A 17719-nucleotide genomic window follows, 5' to 3' on the forward strand; every position below is an offset into this window, starting at 1 on the left:
GAGATTTGGCCTAAATTGGATGCTGATCTTGACATGATTCCTGCAGATGAGCCAGAAGTTAAAAGGGATTTGATGGTGAATTCTGTTATTGTGGATTTTGAAAGTGCCACAGATCGCCTGCTCAGTTACTTTTCATCTTGGATGAGACTAAAAACATCTGTTGCTTGGTTTCTGAAGGTCAAGAGAACTCTTGTGTTATTGAGACAGAACACCACCTGTCTTTGCTTTTTCCTCCCTTTCCATGTGTGTTCCATGCGTTGTTTCAGGCCATTCCTCTGTTTCTGATTATAGGGATCCAGTTAACTGCTACACATACATGTCAATATGAAATCAATATGGAGGCTTATTTATGCAGTAAACATATTGCTATTTATTTGGAGCAACATGCATATTCTCAAAAATCAAAATATAAATGATATGAGGAAACAAAGGTGCATCTGTTCTAATTCTGAATCGACGGTTGATGTTGGTTCTTTTTTGTAGACCTGGACAATTTTATTAAGAAATATAATTAGAGCTGCTCACTTATTTCACCTCTACTGCTGTAGTTATTCTTATGAAAGGCTCATTGGTTCACCCATTGATCGAGATATAACCCTGCAATGAACAGCAGTGACGTCAGACATACAGAAAGCACTTATACTCAAAGAGGTGGATCGGAGAAAACAACATGCAAATATCTAAAATCTTGACCAGATACTGAACTAATATTTTTAAACTTGAAATAGTGTCTGGTAATATTTTGTTAATAGTGCAAGTCTAGTACTCGCAGTACTTACTACAATGTAAAGTTGTTCAGAATTGCTTAGATTAAAATAACTATACAGTGAATCCATATAGAAACACAGGTGACACAATATACAGATGAGTATATTACAAACAAATGGTACTGTTAGACTTAGGATAAAAACTTAAAGATGAGGTTATGGTTTGAGGGAGAGTAAATTGAACACACTGATTTACAGGGAAACAACTTGAATTCAATATTTTACTGTGAAAACTCTCAAAAACAGATGCATAACAGGGATTTGTCTTTAATACAAATCCTTAAAATCTTTTTTTTTGTGCCAGCATTATTCAACTGTAGAAAGGAAACAAGAAATATTTCATAAATCATTTCATTTCATTTCTAAAGAAAGCTAAATGGAAAGATTTCTCTGTAAATGGGGACCTCTGGTGGTGGTAGAGGGTGGAAGTGAGAGAAATGCTGAGAGTACAAGAATTCATATCCTACATCAGGAAGAAGTTTTGACAGAATGTAAGTCCACCAGGTGACAACCTAACTCCATACATAGTAGGTGAAACTTGACCAGATGTATCGGTAGGCCTGTTAAAATTAAATAGTACACATTTAATGAAATATGAGACCCAGGGGCCATTTTCTGTAGAGGGTGTACTTTCACTTTAGATACTTTAAGCACTTGTTGCTGTATTTACAGGACTCATGGTGTGAGTATTTTTACTTTATTGTGCTGGTATTTTTACTTAAGTAAAGGACTGGAGTATGAGTGGTGAACAAAGAATCCAGATAATTAATTTAGGTAAAAGTAGCAATACCACAGCGTAGAAATAATCTGTTGTTCCAGATTATTTAATTACAGTTAATGAGTTAGTAGCATAAACATCAAAATGTCACACCGTGGTGAGGTCTGTCTCGTTTTGGGGTTTTTGTCTTGTCATTTCCTGTTTTATTTTGAAGGCCTAACTCTCCTCTTGTTTCAGAGCACTTGCCCTTGCATTTGCTGGAGGAGATAAGGAAGAGGCTGGAGGCGGTAGAGGAGGAGAGGCTGGAGGCTCACAGGTGAGGTTGAAAGAATAAACATTAGTTCTGAGATGAAGCATTGTGACATGAGCTGGGTCAAGAACTCACTGTAGGGAAGGTGTGACATAAAGTAGTTTATTAGGCAATAATTGTCATTATTAATTAGTAATTCATTAAATTATAAATTGCTCATAGTTATTCCACCTTCTGTTATGTTTATCTTAGCTAGATCAGCAACAGCCAGGGGTCAGCAGATGCTCAGGCAGTAAAGGAGCACAAGATGGAAGAACAGGGCCAGATCAGGTAACTGAGCCATATCAGCCCAATCCAAAGGAAATCGCAGTTCAAAAACTTGCAAACAGAACCCTACATCTACAAGAGAAATGGTTTAAAGAATTCCCCTGCATTTTTATTTTATTTTACGCTTTATTAAAAATACTTGTGTCCCCCCCACCTCTAAAATCAAAATTTCGTCCATGCAAGTGAAAATGACATAATTCAAATGATACAAACATTTATGTTCATATTTTTTCTATAGGATGTTGACGAAGGTAGTCCTACAGGATTCTGGCCTATTTCTCACTCTTTTTATCAATTCCTCTCACATACTGCAAAGAGAGCGCTTCATAATCATGTCACACCACCAAAAAAAAAAAAAAAACTAATCAAAACAAGATAAACTAAAATACAAAAGTGATACCAGAACAGCTCTCTCAAGTACAAATTGCATACAGGAGAACACAAAGTACAGCACTCGTCACAACATCAGTGGAGCTAACTTACATCAGTCATGTAAGGCAACAGGAAATATGTGACACAGCAGCCTCCATAACAATGTCAGTCCCAGAGGAGGCTGACATAGGCCATCCTACGACTAAAAAGACAATAGATCACAATAGCGTCTGGTTTTCACTGAAGCTTTTACCTCTTGAGTATAATTGTACAGCGTTCGGGCCATTTATTTCCCAATGTTCTTTTTCATGAACTTTTCCTTCCAATTAGGGTTAGGATAGGATCCTTTATCTGTCTCAGCTCCTCCATCTACTATAACGTATGAATCATCTCTGAAACTAGTTTTAACCGGAATGCAGTAAAAAAGCTCTTATTATTCCCTTGCTGACAGTGGGACCCATTTGGTTTATTCCTCTTTTTTACGCTGCCATTTATCTGAGTGCAGGCTTACCGCACAGCACAGCATCAAAACCTGAGGTCTTTGAGACATTCAGGCTTTACTGAGAACTACCTAAACACAACACACCAGTAGCATTTGATCATTAAATACACATCAATTCAGGGCTGCTGGTAAATCAATCTGTGAGTACACATCTGAGTTATTATGCTTGCGTAGGCTGTAAATCAAGTTAAGGGCAGCAGCAGCAGTGCCCAGTAAATATCCAAGGCCTCACCCTAATCCAGTTCCCCCCTGGAATGATAGCCAATGCACCATGGCACAATGCACAACAGTTTGCTTCCATTTTGCTTATCTATCAGCTCACTGCATTGATTTCAATATTTCACTCTCTCCTGTTTCCAGTAAGCACAATTTGCTGAATTACTGTACAGGCAGTGATTGAACGAGCAACATTACAGACCCAGCAACGTCACCAGTTGGAAATGACAGAGCTTTATTTACTGAAAGGTTCATTAAAAATTTAATTTATCTAAAATTATGTGACACGCCCTCTGCTGGTTCATTTAGGGATTATGTTTATTCGTGACAAATCTACAGCTGTAATCTCAATAAATCAATAAATTGTCAGAACACATTGTGAAATTAAACAAAACTTAGAAGTAGCATTTAAAACTTGCATGCCTCTATACTGTCTTTTGTTCATCTATTTTATCGGTCTACACTCTCTTTATTGCACAGAGAAAATGACCAAATAGTGTAAATGACTTTGTGTCCCAGTTAATCTGCAGTCTCCAGTTTTGATAGCCAGAGTTTTCTCAAAACTATTCTTGGAATCTTTAGACACAGAAATATCCCTTAATAGTAATTAATTTTAATGACTTATTTGTCTTAACAGCTCTTGACTCTCAAAGGCATTTGTTAATCTTACCATTGAAAAGTGTACTGACTACTCTTGACATGCAATGTCACCTTTTGTTAAAATCTGTACATGTTGTGTGCATAAAGCTGTCATAAGATATATTAAAGGTTTCAAGAAGTCCAAAAAATGTTTCAGTGTATTAAGCAATGTGCTGTAAATCATTCATAAAATAACAAACATTGGGTTTTGTTTTGTTTATATATTTATGTAGCAATTTAAATACATTCTATATCGTCCATTATAAATATACTTAGTATCAAAGCAATATCAGTAGAGCAAGAGGAAATATTTTTTACTACCACCTCGTGGGTTTCCCTTCCCTATTACCTTCTCCTTGGAGGTAGCTGTCATACAGCTCTCTGAGGTGGAGGATGAGCTCCTCTGTGTTCTGTCCTGTGAGAGCTGACATGGGGATGACCCGCTGGCTGACGCGGCTCTTTAGAGTCTCAAGCTTCTCCTGGGCCTCTGGTAGGTCCATTTTGTTGGCTATGATGGCATGAGGCCGCTGAGACAGACCAGGTTCATATTGGTCCAGCTCATAACGCAAGTGCTGGAGCTGGGTCCAGGGCTCCGGACTCGACAGGTCCACAACAAAGAGGAGGAAACGACAGCGCTCTATGTGACGTAGAAAAGAGATGCCCAGGCCTCGATTTAGGTGAGCTCCTCGAATGATGCCTGGGATGTCAGCAACTACACAGAGCAAGGCAAACAGCAGAACATATACATTATATATAATGAGTAAATGAATAAAAAGCTGAAAATTATCCAGAGAGGTCCTATCAAAATATATTATACCGTTATCAAACAATAAATGATAATAATTCTGTAATACATTAATGGTTACTACCTGCAACTTGCTCATGATCCCTGTACTTGACGATTCCTACATGTGGGTTGAGCGTTGTGAAAGGGTAAGCGGCCACAGCAGGCCTGGCGTTGGAGATGGCTCTCAACAACGATGATTTCCCAGCATTAGGAAACCCCACCTGACGGGACACAGATAATGAAAACATCACTATATTAGATTTGTGGTGTTGAAAAGCAACATGCTAAAGTTATTTTCAAAGGTAAGGAGCTTCTTCACACCAGTCCAGCATGGGCCATGGTGCGGAGCTCTAGCTGAAGGACCCTCTCCTGGCCGTCCATTCCTGGGGTCGTTGTCATTGGGGCACGGATCTCATTGGACAGAAAGAATCGATTTCCCTTTCCACCGGCCCCTCCAAATACAGCCAGATACTCCTGGCCATGCTCCAAAAGATCCACGACTGTCTTTCCCTGTTCCTTCACCACAGTGCCTATTGGTACCTTAAAAATGTAAAAACATTGGTACATATATTCACATTAACTAGGTGCTTATGAGCATGCATATTAGTTGTATTTATTATTAGTAGGAGCATTTTAAAGGAATATATTAGTCGTCATAAAGCACTTGTTAATTCTTTATTCTGCATGATCATATTCTACAGATATTGGCCAATAAACAAGAATATTCCCTCAATAGCCTCCTAATTACGTCCTATTGACAGTAAGGAAGTTCTTGTACATGAATTACAATCTTGACAACTTAATTCTAACCCTTAATGATCCAAACCCTGTAAACTCCCGAATAAGGCATTAAAAAGTATTTTATAATGACTAATAAAGATCGAAAGCAAGAACTCACACAAACATAGGTTGTGCTGCCATTCTTGCCGTAACAGTTCTTGCTGCCTCCTGATTGCCCGTCGTCTCCCTTGTAAACTGGAATTATGTGCGCCAACGACTTGACAACCCGGTCAGCTGAAAGCAACAAAATAAGGAATGTATATGGAAGCACATTTTGTCATGATGCAGAATGGATCGAGCTGTCAGAGACTGTGCTGATATGGAACCTCTTTTGAAAACAATTCTTGGTAAAGAAAATGCCTAATTGTTTATGATTCTTTACAAAGTCTAATGAAGTTCCAGCCAGTAGAGCGGCCAGTCCTGAATTTTGACATAATTAATGTTAATGGAAATTGTAAAATGTACCTGTACGAGTAGTACAGTGCATATTCCTTCTCTCAGACAAACACCCAACTTACCCTTGATGATGATGCTTCCTCCATCACCTCCATTCCCTCCATCCGGTCCACCCCACTCTTTTCGGGGTTCACTGTGAAAGCTGCAGGCCCCTTTACCGCCTGACCCTGCCACCAGCTTCACACGCCTATGGTCTACAAAGTGACGGGTCTATGGTTAAAAAAGCAAAAATAATTAGACAGTTGGCTTCATGCAACATTGATAGTTTGCAAGTCATCAAAAGACACAGCACTAGGATGGATTTGCCGTTTTTAATGTTTAAATAAGGGATGTACTTAAGAAATCTGCTGTTGGTAGATCAGCTCCTAACAGATCTGACAATACAAGAAATGACTACTAAGGAACAATGCTCAAATAAGTGTCAGAAACATGATAACTGATGTAAGTCTTCCCCTTTGGAGAGCATCAATTCATGGATAATTGACCTAAGTGAAGGCATAGTTCACTGGTGATAAACACAAAATCAGTAAGAGTTTATTTTAGAATTTTAGACAGTACATATGTAGTAAAAGAGTTAGCCAACGCTCAAACACATACCAGCTTCTTTTCTGACATCTCCATCTTCTTCGGCTTTCCTCGGACTTTGGCGCACAGCGGACAAGCGGTGCTGACATCCCTGACAGCACCGGTGACTTTCCGCCTCCACGCCGCTGACACTAGAGAACCGTGACTGAGCAAGCTCAACTCGTTTCTTCTTACTTCGTTTCCTAATATGAATCGTAAAAACGTGTCCGGAGACAGCCACCGAGGGCTTTTAACTCTCACAAAGGTCGCCAACATTGTGTCGTTCAGCAGACAGACATTAGTTATGGTTCTGAAGTAAAGTTAGCTAGCGACGGTTAGCTAAACCTCGACCGTTTACTTCAATAGAGCCCAGTAATAGCGAGCAAAACTTGGGACCCTGTTTGAAAAATCGCTAATAAAGAGCTGGTTAAATTCTAACGTCAATTCACAATTAGCATACATTTCTTGTGTAATTGTTTAGACATGTCTGATAACACATGCACCTCAAACTATCTCTGAGCATAACCTCCCCTAACAGTACGGAACGCGTGAAGGGACATTTCGTACGCGATTGTCAATTCCGGCAAGTTTATTCTGGTGAGTTTTGATCCTCTACCGCCACCTTGTGTGCTGGAATGTGTATGAAAGCTACAGACAGGCAAAGAAAAAATAAAAGAAACTAGAAGAAAATGGTTTGATGTTTTTGAGGTAAGATGTGGCAACTTTTTTGATGAAGCCTCAATAAATATTTTTAATCAACTGAGCCATGCTTTTATATGTCATATAAGAGAAGTCTACACACTTCACAGAGGCAAGATCCATTAACAATTCCAAATTTTTGTTTTGTGGCATATTTTGTTGGACAAATACAAAATATTATGTGTACTAAATCACAGTAGCTCCAACCTAATCATACTAATCTAAATGTAGAGGAATTTCAAAACCTCTAACCAGTGCACAAATGACGTGAAAACAGACAATACTAAAATAGTACAGATGTTGTCTATACTATAACTATATAAAGACTGATGATAATAATAATAATAATAAGAATAATAATAGTAATAATAATAATAATAATAACATTCTCATCTCCTTAATAAACACACAAAATACAGACATACAAAAGGTGAATGACAGTTTATTTTTTATATAACAAACAGTAACAAAAGACAGCAGAAAAGATCAGGCAATGCAGTCTTACAACAGATAATTAGATAACATTCATATTTGTATTATGCACACCAAACTTGACTCTCTCGCTCACTCTCTCTCTCTGTCTCTCTCTCACACACACATGCAAACACGGACACACAAACAAGGCGTACCACCCACACCTGTGATGACACACTACATAGAATTGGAAAAGACTTGGCATACATGTTCAGTTCCCAGTTAAAATAAAACACTGATACAAATTCAATGTAGTATAGAGAGGCCTGTGATTGTCACTGTTGAGTGGTACATAGTTATTTAGCTGTTTAACAGCCAGGTATCTCGCATTCTTGATTAACCCTGCAAAATAACTGCAACTGCTGTGTTACCTCACCCCTCTGAGATAAGCTGACTTACTGCCGAATTTACTGCAAAGCTGGACCCTCACAGTCACACTAATAATCCTTATTACTGCTCAAACTGTAAGAAAGAGTGATTAGTGAAATGGCCAGAGGTGTTGTGTGACTTCTTATATTGGTAAATAAATCAAGAAATAACAACATGGTATATGCCCATCTATAGATAGATAGATAGATAGATAGATAGATAGATAGATAGATAGATAGATAGATAGATAGATATTAATGAAGTAACATAAATAAATATGTAAAATAAGGCAAGTGTGCTTGTACATTTTTCTAAATCTTGTCTCATTTTAACATTACTTTCTTCATCTAATACAAAATGTGATGGTATAAGTTTTCACTGAAAAAAGAATACTGATGCAGTAAGCATTATGTCTGTGATGAAAGACTTCACATAACCAGGTCACATAAATGCGCAAAATCATATTCTTAAACATGACATGTCAGTTGAAACCTGCAACATAACATTTACTGACATTAAACAAAGCAGCCCTGGTCTTTGCCATCGTTGTAAAGTCAAGAAAGTACAGACAATACAGCGTGAGTTCACCATAAGAACCAACCTTAACATGACTGAGTGTATTGCACTTGTTGAAGTAGAGGTGCAGGACCCGTTACTGTTCTGTTCCTGTGTTACTTTGGCTTTTTGAGGATCGTTTGCTAAAAACAGCCTGAATTGCACTACAATACAAAATATCAGACAATACATACACTGTCACTGCAAAATAAAGTGCAGACAAGTGGCAATATGTTTTTATGTAAAACCCTTACTGAATGGCATCAGAGCAGTGTGACACAGACTCAGCCCTGCACAGTCCACAACATGTCTGTGCAGGGCAATGCCACTGAAAATATAGCGTCAAAAATACTACCACGATGTGTGATTATCATGGACTACACACTTTTTAAAGTCTGGATCGGTCAGCTATCTATTGTGTCTATGACCCCAGTAAGACATATGTAGCGAGTGAAAACACGTAATGTTAGACCACACAGCAACACAGCACAGTTTGACTAACACAGACAAACCCCCTGATCAAGTCAGGTTTGAGGACCTTTCACCTTCGTAAAATTGATTTCCCTTATCGCAAGATATAACAGTGTCTCAGCTAGGAATGAAAGCAAGAGCTGGACCTATTAAATAAATATCCAGGAACATTTCCTTAATAGCCAAAGTCTCACAAACCATGGACCTGCTCTTCGCACCAAAAAATACTGTCAAATATTGTAAAATAAAAGAAGCATTAAAAGCAGGAGATAGGATAAAGGCAAGTGAAAGGCTACAACAGAAAGGAAGGCGACGATGCAGGCAATTTGCTTTATCTGATAACTTCACTGCTACTTTTTAGTACCCTATTTAATCCATATGGAAGGTTTTACATTAACTGTCTGGATTCTACACCCTGACTTTTCGTACGGTGGCCAGTACCACTTTACCCCCTGTGGCCAGCAAAACGGATGAGGAGAGCAACGCATATGATGAGATTAATTATTCTTACAGAAGCTAGAATGATGATTAATATGAGGATAACAAATCTGATGCAGCCAGATCTTCGACTCCACAGCTGAGCCAGAGCGTCACAGTTCAACCGTTCCTTTCTTCTTCCAACAGGAAAACAATGCAAGAACTTATTGCTGATAATTTCCATACTGACCCTGCAATGCAAAATGATTGACACTGAGAGGTTAGGTTGTTTTTTAGAAATTGTGTTCACGTTTTATTTTATTTTCTGTTACTAGTGAGACACAGCACTAAAGGATATTTTTAAGTTAGCCAATTATTCCCACACGCGTCAGCTTTCCTGATGTGTCATACTTGATCATGTAAGAGATGGATTTGAATAAGCAGGAACAAAAGAACAACATTTGAGATTCTGATTCATTACAACTGAAGGATTTAGAGTCTGTAGAGGTCTTTGTGTATCTGTGCCTCAAGCTACACTGAAGAAGAAAATTGTTAACCAACTTTACCAACCAAAATTTAAACTGATTTGAAAAACTTAAGAATTGAAGTGTTTTTTCAAATCGATCCAACAATTTTCTTCTTTCTGTGATATCTAAAAACAGTGCATGGGTGTGTGTTCTTGTACACGCTGTACTACAGTCGGTCAAATACATTTCAATCAGTTAAATCAGAGATGAGCAGAATTAGGAAACAATGGTTTGAAGCACCTGTTGTGCCAAACAAAAGATTAAAGCCACTATCTATTACTATTTTCTATTTCAATAATTCAAAATTGACTGGTGAATTCCATCCACAATAAGCCTTTATAAGGGATTAAATAAACATTTTCAATGTTAAATGGGTTTAATAATTCAGTGCTGCAAAGCCAGTTTCAGAGAATCAGAGAAATCTAAAAAAAAATCTAAAACCCCAATTCCTAAGAAGTAAAACAGAATGCAATCACTTGCAATAAAACTGTGTTTATGGGCAAGTTTTACAAAGCATCCCTGAGCCCATGCAGTAATATCCTTTATAATATATATAATATAATCCCTTTCCAGGATGCTCCTTTCATACCCAATCATGATACTATCACCTGTTACCAATCAACCTGTTGAATGATCCAAACAGGTGTTTTTGGAGCATTCCACAACTTTCCCAGTCTTTTGTTTCTCCTGTCCCAACTTGTGTGAAACATGTCGCTGCATCATATTCAGAATGAGCAGATATTTGCAAAAATCAATTAAGCTGATGCGGACAACACATTAAATACATTGTCTTTGTACTGTTTTCTATTGAGTGTCTGTCAAAAAGGATTAACAAGTTACCTGCTGCACAGCAATTTCCCAGCTTGGGATAAATAAAGTATATCTATCTATCTTCTGTTTTACACAGCATCCCAACTTCTTTGGAATCAGGGTTGTATTTGTTAGATGGGTGAACTAAACCAGTGTGAGAGAATCAGAGAGAGTGTGATCTGATTTGATGTACCTGTTCGTAGGCATAGGGCCTCTGCGTCTGTGCTCCAGGGCCTCCCTGGGAGGAGCGGTAGGAGCCATACTGTTGGCTTTGACCCTGCTGATACTGAGAATACTGGGAGGACCCACCCTGGCCAGGACCTGCAGCAGAGGGGCTACATTCAGTTCATTCATTCATTTGTTCTTCCCACTTCTGTGAATGCACACAGTCGGTTGCATGAGTTGTCCTTACCGTATCCCTGTGGCTGTCCACTGTAGCCTTGTTGAGAGGAGTACTGCTGCTGGCTGAAGGGCTGCTGCTGACCAGAGCCCTGCTGATACTGGGCCTGCTGCTGACTGTACTGAGAGTTACCTGGTGGTGTATTTACACAGGTACACATGTCAGCTGATAATTTACTGTAGTTGGTCACATTTGGACAAAGTGGGGTTGCTGGAAAATAGATCTCTAACACATGCTTCAAAATTACAAAATGGCTAACTGTTACCTCCTTCATAGTAGTGCTGTGAGGACTCATCAAAGGACCTGTCATAGCCTTGCTCACCATATGAGGACTGTTGATATGAGTACTCCCCATGACCTGCAGAGAACACAATTCAACACATGCAAAAACTCCTCTGCAAAGGCAAAACCCACTTGCATGCAGAAGAGAAATGATTATTCAGTTTGAAGCCAAAAAACATTTATAATACATGTGCAACGACAAAATGATGAGCACAAACAACATTTTCAAGGGTTCCCACTTCAATATTATGCACAAAGAAACACCCTGGAGGAAGTTTGCACTCTCTCCTCAACACCCTGCTATAACACTCTCTGAAATCTGAAATTTCGGCACACCAAAGGGGACAGTATGGACACAGACACACTGGGAGGAAACAGAATTGAGACCAATGTCAGTCTTAGTCAATTTTTTTTTCAACACTTTTCATCTCCCACAATAAGGGAAAAATGACTGTGAGGAAGAGCTGAAGCTTCAGCACTGCAGGAAATCTGGCTCAGGTCTGTGGAAGACTGCTAAAAGGAAATGGCATGTCCCATAATGGGGGTTTAAGTGTTTGAAAGCTGTGTGTATGGAGTTTATGGATGATGCATGATTACCATCAGGGTAATACTGCTGGTTTATGGGCTCGCTGGAGCTCTGAGTGTGTCCATACTGCTCTCCGTAGAACTCGTCCTGTCCCATGTACTGCTGTGCAGATCCTGCAAGACAGGCGACACCACGATTGGTTAAACAGTTGGTCGGACCAATTTGCCGCTGAGTTGGAGACTAAGGGGGCTTTGCCAGGACACTTGGGCAATTTCGGCTGCCTGAAGCGGTGTGTGTGCAAACGTGTGCATTAAGAATCATGAAAGAGGAAAACAAAAATGATAACAGACGTCATTATAGACAGCTTTCTTGGAAGTCGTCATGTCGTTACGAATAATTATAAACAGAGTGAATTATATGGCTATTAGAATTTTGTTTATATGTATTGCCATTGGTGCCGTCTCCAATTTCTTTTTAATGACCTAACAACACTGCACTTTTGTTACGCCCTGCAAAACCTCCATAAAAAGATCAAGATTTAAAACTTGTGTAGTGTAATTTTTCACTGGCGATGATTTTCTATGGGTTGAAATAAAATGAAAGAAGCTATTTCTGGCCAAGTTAAATTCTGGAAACACTGATTAAAGTGGAGCAATTGCAATGAATAATTCCATGACAAATGACTTGAGATGTAATTTTTTGCAGAGAAAATGAGGATTAGAGGAAGCCAGTTATCAGGGAGAATCTGATCGCTGCTTGGTGGTGGTGTGCAGAAACTCCAGATTCCACTCCTTCGCTTTTCAGTTTGATCTAACTCGGAAAACCAACAGGACAAAAAGCCACCCACAGTCCACTCTCCTTTATGAACTACAATAAACGTTTCTACATACAGAGATGAGCTGCAGCATAAAAAGACACATTTTCATCCTAACTTCTGCAGCGATAGGGAGACATTTTCATAGCAACATATCTGAAAGCTTCCAATATGACAGAGGGGCCACAGCTGATAGAGGAACCCTAGCAACAGCCCCATGACCAATGAGCGAGTCACCCAGCTTAACTATGGACACAACAACTCCATAACAAAGTTCTATCTGGAGATACTTCACCCAGTCATGCAAGGTAATTGCGTACCAGGGTGAATGAGGCCTTACAACGACAGCCTGTTGCCCTGGAAACAGTATCCCATCCTTTTTATATATCTGAGTTACAACATGCCCAGTCTACACCCTTCCCTTCAAAAGACATAACAGGACAGGATGGAGCTATTATTAGGCACATGCTGACACAGCACCAGCTAAGTGATTTGCAGAGACAGGAACCTAATGTGACACGAGTGATACATCTCCACTCTGCTTCTTAAAGTTGCAGGGAGGCGACTGGGACAGACTCATTTGCAAACCTTCTATATCACTCTCACTTTTTGATCTTTGAGGGCAAAAATTGACACCGTGCACGCGCTAATACTTCAGCAGCAAACTTAGCATTTCCATCAATCTGGAAACTGTGAGACTGGCATCCAGAGCCACATAACAGAAACCTGTTGACCAACAGTTCCAAAATCCATCTCTGTACTTTAGCACTCAAATGCAACACACGCAACCACATTGAACCCTTTGTCACGTCAAACTAGCACGAAGATGTCTTACCACCTACCTTGCTGTGAGGAGCGGTAGGATCCCATGGGCCTCTGAGACATCATAGTGTTTCCTTGACTGCCCTGACCCATCATGCCCATGGCCTGCTGTCCCTGATAGTGTTGCCCCCCAGACTGGGCTGAAGAGTAGTGTGGAGTGGCAGACTGTTGGTGCATCATAGAGACTGGGAAGGAGGTGGGATTATGGGGGGGAGAGATCTCATACATTAATATACACAGATACACTCTATGCACAAACCAGCATTAGCATTCAGTAGCAGACACATCATTCTCAGTACTAACTGTCAAAAATGTGCATAATTCAACTAATAAATAATTGCATAAGAAGGGTCAATGGCAATAAGGGCACAGGGTAAAGCCAAAAGGGGTCCAAAGCAGTCAGGGGTCTCTTAAAGGAGATGATTTCAAGATGCTGCTCTGAAGCATAGATGCAAACAAAGCCAGTGAAGTCAGTGCATAAACAGAGGTACAGTAAATACACATGGACATCCAGGGGGAGGAGGGCTGCATCTCAGGGTCAGAGGTCAGAGATTAGGAGGGGTAAAGCCTGGAGCAGAAGGAAGAAGGGAAGAGGCAGGACACCTCTCCGATGAACTGAATGTGTTCGCTTGATGGTTCCACTGCACTAGGAGGGAATTTACAGACTGATGAGTGCAGATATGCACGTGAGCAAGTGATTCGAGCAAGATCAAGGGGGCATTTGTCATGAACACATTCAGAGATATTTCAGAAATCATCCAACTGTTTTCATATTTCTGTTTGCATCTCACTGCGAACACTTGAAAAGCATTACGTTCATTACCCTCCAAATCTTTCTCCATACACGAGACATACTGCATATTCAGAGTGTGGTTCATAAAGGTCAAGCCCTCATTGTTTCTTTGTGTTCACTTCTTAAGCCTGAAAATATTCCTTCACATAAAACAGACCAATTCCTGATGATTAGGCCCCTCTATACCTGGCTCACCTTGGTTGGACTGCATGTTGAGGTTGCTGCGGGAGGAGGAAGAGGAGGATGAGGATGTGGAGGAAGAAGAGGAGGAAGAGCCATAGCCAGGCCCGGGGCCCTGGATCATGCTGCCCTGGGAGGAGGGCACAGCGTGGCTGTAGCCGGAGGCTGAGGCCGAGCCACCGTAGCTGCTGGCTGGCAGGCCGAGGGACCCGGAGGGAACTGCCGACTGCAGCTGACCGGACTGCTGCTGCATGGGGGCATGGCTGGGGCCTGACGACACACACGCACCAGTCAGAGCAGCCAGCCCACCTTCCCATGTGGCGCCATAGCATGTTAATCATGGACCCACATTCAGTTCATCTTTACAGGAAGCTTGCATGGTAGTAGCCGGACTGAGCAACGAGTGTTAATGACAGGTGTAAAAACGAATCAGGAACAGAAAGGTGGCAAAAATCCTTATAGCTGCAATGCTAATCTGACCATCAGACCATTAGCTGAACATAAGACCACACATACTTGCAGGCAGTAAGACAACAAAGAGGAGAGACAGTGCGAGATACAACACATGGTACTGTATCTGCAGAGAGACATGCAGCAGGATCAGACGAGCACTCAAGACAGGGGACGGAACAACAAGATAGACCAGGATGTGTGCACACCGAGTCTGGGTTTGAGAGGAAACTGAAGTTCATGTGGGCCAGAGTTCATCTGAAAAATGCACATTTGCGTTCAAGTCTCACCATTGCTCATCTGGCTCTGGATCATTGATGTGGGAGGCAGTCCTGGTGCCATGTTGTCATTGAGGTTGCTTGGAGCGTGTCCTCCGCTCTGGCCCATCCCTCCGGGACCCACGGACATGTTGGGAGCGGGAGGCTAGAAAGCAGAGATATCTAATAAACTTAAACAATAATTGAAACCGTATACGTACAAATTGCTGTCCTTATGCACTCATTGATTCCCATAGTGTCTCCTAAACGGTGATATTTTTGTTTGATATAGATTTGTCAGTGGACAAACTAGATGAAAAGTGAATGCTTGCTTCTGTGCTGTACAAAATGAGTTTAGCCTATGCAAAGACTATGTTCTCAAAATTGATTTATTATGAATACTTTACAAAAAAAAGAGTAGTTGAGGAGAATGCATCAGATGAAGATGGGAAATCTACTGTGTTACTTGCAACCACTCACTGCAGGTAGTAGTGACTGCATGTTCTGATTGGAATCTGCTATCGTGGCCAAGTAAACAAGATTTCTGTGCAGGATCTGCTGATACCTGTCAAACAGAGGAAATGAAACATGGCTTGATTTACTCGCTCATACCTTAATATGACATTTACACGTCAGGGATTCTACATAAAAAGAACACTTACTGTGTGCATTCAGCTGTCTTGCCTTTGCTTTGGTAATCCATTATACATTGTATTAAATGGTGATTTTCATCCAGCATCTTTAGGAGACAACAAAACAGCCTTCAGTTATCTCAAGTCACAGTGCATGGTAAATTATACGCTGAAATATGGCCCATTAAGACATTGCAGTGATGTTGCCCTGGATTCTCAGAACTTCAACCAGCCCGAGAAAACATTTCTGGGTCACTTTTTTTTCTTTTTTCTTGTCATAATGGAGGCAAATGAAACAGCAGCTTCTCGCAGTCTTTAATTAGGACACCGTCCCTGTCTTGAGGATGAAGAGCGCGTTTAAAGCAGAACCATCCGCGCAGACGGTTCAGTCGAGGATAAAAGCAGCAGCAGCAGTGTGGGGAGCATGCATGGGGCTCAGGGTCGTCCTGTGTCTCTCAGTTACCCTCCATCCTGCCACTATCATGCCTTTCTCAACTGATGCTCATGTATGTGTCTGCAACAAAGCGTTTGACCACAATACCATTAAAACCTAATGAGACGCTGCCTGGCAGGGAACTCGCACCTGCAACCCATAAAAACAGCGAAGGGGTCGCGCTTTAAAAATCTTGGAAACAACTCGCACAATCTAAAGCTGATAAATGACACTATTAAAAAAAAAACACGCATCATTTGTGAGGAAAGAGCAGCGAGAACAACAGCACCCCGGCGCAGCTGCAGCCAGCGCTGAGCCCGTGAAGCATCACCGTCTCGGCTTTGTTTGGTTCGCACCTTCAGCTGACTGTAACGTTACCAGTTGCCATTTCTTCTGACATCCACCACGGGCGACTTTCTCCGCACTAACGGCGGACACGCACACTCCCATCCAGACCGGAATATTCAGCCACAAGCGCCGCGACGCGTCAACAATTTTTTACCTTTTGAATGGTTTGCTGTGTCACCTCCCCTTTACTCCTGGGGCGCGCCGATGAAAACGCCACCGACATTTTGTCATATGGGAAATAAAAGCGCTTCTTTTATTCTAATATTTATTATCTTGAGCGCAGCCCTCTGTTTGGCTGTATAGTTTGTCCATTGCCAAGAAATAGGGGGTAATGACAAAGACGTCTCTCTGTCATCAAGAACGGAAAATTAGAAAACTCTGGATTTTTCTGGATGTAATTAAACACATCGTTGTGCCGAATGAGTTATTTATGGTCCGTGCGCAAAAAATGACACAGATACTAAACTGTTAGACAATAAGAGAAAATCCCTCTCCCTCAGTGTTTGGTACAACCCGGACAGTGAGTAGCCTACCTCTTTCCCTCACTGTAGACGGGGTATCCTTTGATTCATCAGAGCCAATCAGTCCACATTGTGCGCGTCACTCGCAATTGTGTAGAGCGGTTTTAAAAGTTGCTTCTTGCACCTTCAGAAACATTTGAATGGCACATTATGGCACTACAGCCTCATGTCTGCATTTGATACAGTGTCACCATGCATCTGACATCTGCAAAGCATTTTCCTCCTCAGGTTAAAAGGGATGTCTGCACAGTTTGAATATGAAGTGTTTGCTGCCTGTGATACTGTAGCCTGCGTTACTGGATAACATTTATGGCATGTTAAATTAAATCAAACAAAAACTGATATTGCGCCCGAATAAGGATCAGCAAACACTTGTCACTGACTAATATGAGGGCAATATAATGAGGTACAGAGCAGAGTTGAGCGCATCAGCAATTTCCATTTTATTTTACATTAGTCACACTCGTCGCTTCAATATGACAGAATAAAGCAATGTGAAATCTTTAGCCTTTAAACACGTTCAAGTTCAGTTCATGTTGATAGTTTACAAGATTTGTTAAT

General features: G+C 40.7%; 2 protein-coding genes across 2 annotated transcripts; both read right to left on the bottom strand.

Annotated features, from left to right (window-relative positions):
• Positions 1-1910: 1910 nt before the first annotated feature.
• mtg2 (mitochondrial ribosome-associated GTPase 2) lies at positions 1911-6904 on the bottom strand. The gene is made up of 6 exons (XM_041946582.1): positions 6412-6904; positions 5877-6024; positions 5477-5592; positions 4900-5118; positions 4661-4799; positions 1911-4503 (listed from the first exon to the last, which is right to left on the bottom strand). The coding sequence occupies exons 1-6, from the start codon at positions 6652-6654 to the stop codon at positions 4109-4111; spliced, it is 1260 nt and encodes a 419-aa protein (XP_041802516.1). The 5' UTR covers positions 6655-6904; the 3' UTR covers positions 1911-4108.
• A 2683-nt stretch (positions 6905-9587) lies between these two features.
• On the bottom strand, positions 9588-16860 carry LOC121613256 (calcium-responsive transactivator-like). Its single transcript, XM_041946584.1, has 11 exons — positions 16792-16860; positions 15887-15963; positions 15705-15789; positions 15258-15390; positions 14533-14787; positions 13565-13729; positions 11980-12081; positions 11366-11458; positions 11113-11232; positions 10894-11021; positions 9588-9614 (listed from the first exon to the last, which is right to left on the bottom strand). The coding sequence occupies exons 1-11, from the start codon at positions 16858-16860 to the stop codon at positions 9588-9590; spliced, it is 1254 nt and encodes a 417-aa protein (XP_041802518.1).
• Positions 16861-17719: the final 859 nt, after the last annotated feature.

This window comes from Chelmon rostratus, chromosome 10 (genome assembly GCF_017976325.1).
Source record: "Chelmon rostratus isolate fCheRos1 chromosome 10, fCheRos1.pri, whole genome shotgun sequence".
NCBI lineage: Eukaryota > Metazoa > Chordata > Actinopteri > Chaetodontiformes > Chaetodontidae > Chelmon > Chelmon rostratus.